Source organism: Cynara cardunculus (genome assembly GCF_001531365.2).
Source record: "Cynara cardunculus var. scolymus isolate 2C chromosome LG 6, CcrdV1, whole genome shotgun sequence".
NCBI classification, from domain to species: Eukaryota; Viridiplantae; Streptophyta; class Magnoliopsida; order Asterales; family Asteraceae; genus Cynara; species Cynara cardunculus.
The window spans coordinates 14,487,097-14,493,128 of NC_037533.1; the positions used below are offsets into that span (position 1 = coordinate 14,487,097).

A 6,032-nucleotide genomic window follows, 5' to 3' on the forward strand; every position below is an offset into this window, starting at 1 on the left:
TAATTAAAGTTTAATAATAAAATAATTTATTTTTGGTTTAATAATATAACATTTTATAAAGATAATAATTAAGTATTTTGTTAGAACTCAATGATTATCCTAATTATATTTTATATTTTTTATATTTAAAATGAGATGTTTATCCTGTATTTGATTGTATTTATCTGCAGTTAGTTACATGAATTCAGATATAGGATGAAATCAGATAGGGATGAATGGGTTTAAGAGTTTTAAGAGTTTTTAAGAGTTTTAGTCAAATGCTTTATAATATAGTATAGAATATAGATACAGATGTATCACTTTTTTTTTAAATAATTTAAATTCATTAATTAAATTATTTTAATCTTGTCAAATACCAAAATTGTCCAAAAAAACCAAACGGAATAAAGTTGAAAAGTGGGTAATAACAAAACGTAGCTTACCCACAGAACCCCATTCTCTCTCTCTCTCCCTCTCCCTTATTCTTTGCCGGCCACCGACGCCCTCTTATTCCGGCGACCTTTTCATTGCTTGCCGTAAATACTCTCCGATCACAAGCTACCAGTTTTCTAGTCACTGATTATCCTTAAAAACGATCTCGAATAGCTCCAATTACTGCTGTCAGTAGCTGTTGAAAATTGGGTCGAGACTGAAATTTCTTAAATTCCCTTTCGAGATCCAGTGTGCTTTCGGAACGTGATTTTTGGAAAAGTTAGGGTTTTGTTGCATGCTATTGGTGGAAATGAATCTCGATACATTTGTTCTGAGATTTAATTAACTGAAAGAGTTGTAAATGCTGTTTCTGTTTTGGTAGCTCAATCTGCAATTCTTCCATTCGTTTCTGTTTAAGAAATTCTGCATCTCGATTAACATTATAAGGACATATAATTATTCATATATTACTACATTTGTCGTCAATTTAGCAAAGTCCTTTGTGAATCGAGGTGAGTTTGATATAGATTAAGGTAATTTAGGGTTTGCTAGGTGATCTATGGAAGGAATATGTGCAGTATAGAGGAGAGAGATAAAACGAAGAGGTTTAGGATTGGAACCATGGGTTTGAAAGCATTTGGAGAAAGTAGAGTAGAAAAATTAAGGAGTTCGACGGCAAATTCATATGCAAGGTCTTCTAAAATGAAGCTGTGGATGATCAGGGCTACGACGGTGGTGTTATTGTGGACTTGTTTGGTTCAGTTGACGGCATTAGGGGATACATGGGGACCTATGGTTTTGAAAGGTTGGCCTTCTCGTGATTCTCTTTCTGCAACTACTTTAGATGTGAAATTGTTGCCAATCGTTCCTGCTAGAGTTCTTCCACCAAAGAGTTAGTTCTTTCTGCTTCTACTTTGTTGTTTTGTTGTTTTTTTGGTGATTTTGTTGTGGATTTTGTGATAATTGGAAGATGAATCCTGACACACCCAATTCGCCTTTCCCCCAATGGTATTACATGAGTTCAATTGTCACTTCTACGTGTAGAAAGGTGGAATTCGGATAAATTAGAGTCCCATGTTGGCTAGACTTGGACCTGTTCTCAATGTATGTTGGAACCTCTATTCTCTCCTCAAGGATTTTTTTGGAGAGTAATATGGGTTTTCACATAATCTTACGGTCTATATGTTCCAATTTCCGAGATATGGAATTATGGATGTATCTATATATGTGTTTCTTTTTTATCATGCCGTCTAGGATTTGTGGTAGTTGTTTTGTGAATTTTGATGGTTAACGAATCCCATGAAGCTTATACATGAATAGGAGCAAGAAAGATAATATGCAAACAGACTAAGAAAAATGGATCAAAGGGATAAATTTGATAAATTTGTGGATCTTCCCTTTCCTATGACTTGTAGCTTGCAGCAGGTTTCTCTTTGCCGATTTTCGTGATGTCTGTTCGACCCCAGAAAGAGTACGAGATTCTATTTGAAACCTCCCTTTCAGCTGCTGGCTGCTGTTCGACCCCAGAAAGAGTACGAGATGGTTTCCAGATGGACTACCCTAAAGTTATTCTTATTGTTTAAACTTTAGAAGCAAGTTGAAATCAATAGGAAATAACTACTAGCCATTACTTATAGTTCCTTCTTTGCCAATTTATTACCCACTCTATTGAGTTGCTACTTATACTAATATATATACAATATCCCTTAGTCTTCCTATTTATGTTTATTTCTAGTTTACTGTGATCTCTCTGTGTGTGTGTGTCCATATTGAGATTCTCCTTGATGTTTGACATAAAAAATATTGTGTTATATGTAGGGGTTTACAAGAACAATGGTTACCTACTGATTTCGTGTAATGGAGGACTTAATCAGATGAGATCTGCTGTGAGTGCTTTCAGTACGATTTGAGCCCACAAGCTTAATCTATGGCTTATTGGGTTCATTTAGAAACAAATTAATTGATTATCATTTTGATTATTTAATCATACTGCAGATATGTGATATGGTTGCAATAGCAAGATACTTAAATGTTACTCTCATTGTCCCTGAGCTGGACAAAACTTCTTTCTGGGCTGATCCAAGGTATGCTGATTGCTGAATTATGTCAATCTTGTGCTATAAAGAGTCATGATAGTCCACTTATTGTTGTTATTCTTAAAATTGGCAGTGAATTTGAGGACATTTTTGACGTTGATCATTTCATTACATCCTTGAGAGATGAAGTCCGGATACTTAAAAAGCTTCCTATAAGGCTTAAAAAGAGAGTGGAATTAGGAATCATTCATACCATGCCTCCCATTAGTTGGTCTGATATTTCATACTACCACATGCAGGTAGAACTTTTTCCTCATTTCGCTTTCATTGTATCCCCTCCGACCCAAAATAAGTGTCCACATTTTTATTTTAGTCTGTCCCAAAATAAGTGTCCACTTTTAAAAGTAAGTGCCTACTTTCAAATTCTATCCTTGATTATGAGATGGAAAAATTCATTACTCCTTTTGTTATTAAGGGTAAAATTGCCATTTAGTTAATTAAAAAGTGTAATAATTACATGTTTCTAAAAATGTGTCTTTTTCTTTGTGGACATTTATTTTGGGATGGAGGGAGTAACAATATTTCTCGATGTTCATGTACGCAGATTGAAAGTTTTCTCCTGTTTATTTGTAGATTCTTCCTTTGATTCAAAGATACAAAGTTTTGCATTTGAATAGAACGGACGCTCGGCTTGCCAATAGTGGTCAACCACTCGACCTTCAGAAGCTTAGGTGCCGAGTAAATTTCAGTGCTCTGAGATTTACTACTCAGATAGAAGAGTTGGGCAAACGGGTTGTTAAGCTTTTAAGACAAAATGGACCCTTTCTGGTACTTCACCTCCGTTACGAAATGGACATGTTAGCATTTTCTGGTTGTACTCAAGGATGCAATGATGAAGAGGTGGAAGAGTTGACACGAATGAGGTTTGATTTGTCTTATTGCAATAATTCTTCATCGTTAAACTAAAAAAATGTCCTTTCTTGTGTTGTTGACTTTCTTTTTTTGGTAGGTATGCATACCCATGGTGGAAAGAAAAGATCATAAACTCTGACTTGAAAAGGAAAGATGGTTTATGCCCTTTGACTCCTGAAGAGACCGCTCTTGCATTAAGGGCACTCGATATAGATCGTGACATCCAGATTTACATCGCTGCTGGTGAAATATATGGTGGTGAAAGGAGAGTGGCTAGTCTCGGAGCCGCCTATCCAAAGCTGGTTCGTATACAGAGTCAATACCAGTTATTTTTTTTATTTTTTTTTATTTTTTTTCCTCATCTTCTTGCCATTACATTATATTATGATTAACAGGTTAGGAAAGAGACTCTATTGGCACCAGCCGACCTTCAATTTTTCCAGAATCACTCGTCGCAAATGGCAGCATTAGACTATCTTGTATCGCTGGAGAGTGATGTTTTTGTTCCTACTTTTGATGGAAATATGGCCAAAGTTGTGGAAGGCCATCGGAGGTAACATTATGCTTATTTTTTAGCATTTAAAAGCTATATAKTAGTGGATTTGAGGGAGAACCCACCCCTAAATATGTATGCAAATGTAGGGGTGGGTTTGTGGGAGAACCCTAGAAAAATGGTTAACAGGGAACCCTTCATCAACCATGGAGCAGTTTTAATCCAACGGTTGTGAATAATTGGGGGGGGGGGGGTGTGTTTACATTTTCCCATGACTAACTTCACGATTATAGAGGCGGTTATATCGAATCTGAGCCATCTTTTTTAGATCCAATGGTTGATGGAGGGTTCCCCAGTTTTCCATTTTTTGGGGATTTCTCTCTTGAACCTACTTGTGTGTGTGCATGTGTATTAGGGTTCGGTTCCAGTGAGAACAACCTTTTTCTTGATAACTTGAGAAAAAAGTGAAGGTGTCATTATATTGTGTGTAAGTTTGTCATGAGAAGTAGTTTGTCGTGAGAAGTGTGAAGATACTTCTATATTTTGTGAATATTATAACACACACAATGTAACGTAACATTCACACAATATAAAGGTATCATCACTTGTTCACAAAAGTGAAAATTTCTCACATAGCCCTATCTCTCTCTCTCTCTCTCTCTCTCTCTCTATATATATATATATATATATATTATGTATGTGTTTTCTTTACCACAATGTTAGGTACCTCAAGAGGATGTAAAAAATTCTTGCATGTTTATGAATTTAGCCAAGAACAGCATCTTTGAAGTTCTGTCATAATGATTCAAGAATCTTGAACGCTTTTTCAGATATTTGGGTTTCAAGAAGACGATATTATTGGATAGAAAACTTCTGGTTGAATTAATCGACAAATATACAAGTAAATCATTGAGTTGGGATGAATTCTCGAGCGCTGTCAAAGCCGCTCATGCAGAACGCATGGGAAACCCCACGAAAAGATTGGTTATTCCCGACAAACCCAAAGAAGAAGATTACTTCTACGCAAATCCAGAAGAATGCTTGCAGCCTTCAGACAACGAACCTGTGAATATTATGCGTTAATACCGCCTTTCATTTTTGTCAGTTGCCTCCAACAATTTTTATGAGTCCATCCATCCGTATTCTATCCTGCAACAAATCTAGATCGCGATTTAAAGGGTGGTGGGATCGGAGAACACACATCAAAGAGGACGGATCTTTCATACAAGCCTAGACGGTGTGTATTTAATCTCTTCGGTTTTGTTTTCTACACGTATCATCATTGTCAATAACACTCCGATTCATGTATAGATACCGCCCTGACATTTCAGGGTCATATTCATATCTGTTAAAGTTCTGCATCGGCTAGAATTGGATCATTATCTCCTCTACATATGTTGGAACCTCTCTTCTTTTCCTTTTCTGGAAACTACATAATGGGGTTCCATGTAATTTTTTACAATAATTAGTCGTTCATACGCAGAAAGATTCGAATGCTGATTTTCAATTTCTTTGAGGTACGTTTGTTTAGCATGTTTCATTCATTTTTTGTATCTACAATTTGTGGGTATTTGTGCATAGGATATGGCAAGTAGCAGATTGAGTTCACAATGCCAGAAAGTGCATTTAAAATATACCCTCTAATAATTGTTGTGTGTGTGAATATATATATATTTATATAGGGGCTGGTTCAAATAGAAACCAACCATATGGTACAAACTATGTGAACCGATCTTGATCGTTCATTTTATCATCAAACGGTTATTATTAAATGAGATTAAATAAATAATAATTTAATTAATATATTAATTGATATGTGTATGAACAATTGTTCAAAGGGTAAATTGGTCAAACGGTCATTATTAAATGAGTATTAAAAAATAATCAATTAATCATTAAATTAATTGGGCTGCTTATGAACAATTGTTCACAGGGTATTTTGGTAAGAAATCTTCACGCATTGTGAACCCGATATTCTCCAGCCGATTTGTAACCTACGATCGATTATGAACATATTCACAACTCATGTTCACATGTCGGCCCTATGCTCGTGTGAACAGCATCTGTGTCTTGCAATRTAAACACTATGTTCATATGTTCATATATGTTCACATGTCGGCCCTATGTTCGTGTGAACATCATATGTGTCTTACAATGTAAACACTATGTTCATATGGTGT

The 6,032-nt window shown here is 35.6% G+C and overlaps 1 protein-coding gene across 2 annotated transcripts; it reads left to right on the top strand.

Annotated features, from left to right (window-relative positions):
- Window positions 1-444: 444 nt before the first annotated feature.
- LOC112514861 (O-fucosyltransferase 34-like) lies at window positions 445-5,365 on the top strand. 2 transcript variants are annotated; one of them, XM_025121490.1, is made up of 8 exons: window positions 445-1,303; window positions 2,230-2,297; window positions 2,407-2,495; window positions 2,581-2,746; window positions 3,081-3,370; window positions 3,457-3,661; window positions 3,755-3,912; window positions 4,683-5,365. In XM_025121490.1, exons 1-8 carry the CDS (start codon window positions 982-984, stop codon window positions 4,933-4,935), a joined length of 1,551 nt encoding a protein of 516 aa, XP_024977258.1. In that variant the 5' UTR covers window positions 445-981; the 3' UTR covers window positions 4,936-5,365. The 2 variants fall into 2 exon arrangements, with proteins under 2 accessions (XP_024977258.1, XP_024977259.1); XM_025121491.1 differs by having other exon boundaries at window positions 445-1,216.
- Window positions 5,366-6,032: the final 667 nt, after the last annotated feature.

Bases quoted from the DNA above. Each gene is read 5' to 3' on its own strand.
- LOC112514861 (XM_025121490.1), top strand. From the start codon at position 982: ATGTGCAGTATAGAGGAGAGAGATAAAACGAAGAGGTTTAGGATTGGA. The intron at 1,304-2,229 runs GTTAGTTCTTTC...TGTTATATGTAG, and splicing joins TAGAGTTCTTCCACCAAAGA to GGGTTTACAAGAACAATGGT. The intron at 2,298-2,406 runs GTGAGTGCTTTC...ATCATACTGCAG, and splicing joins TTAATCAGATGAGATCTGCT to ATATGTGATATGGTTGCAAT.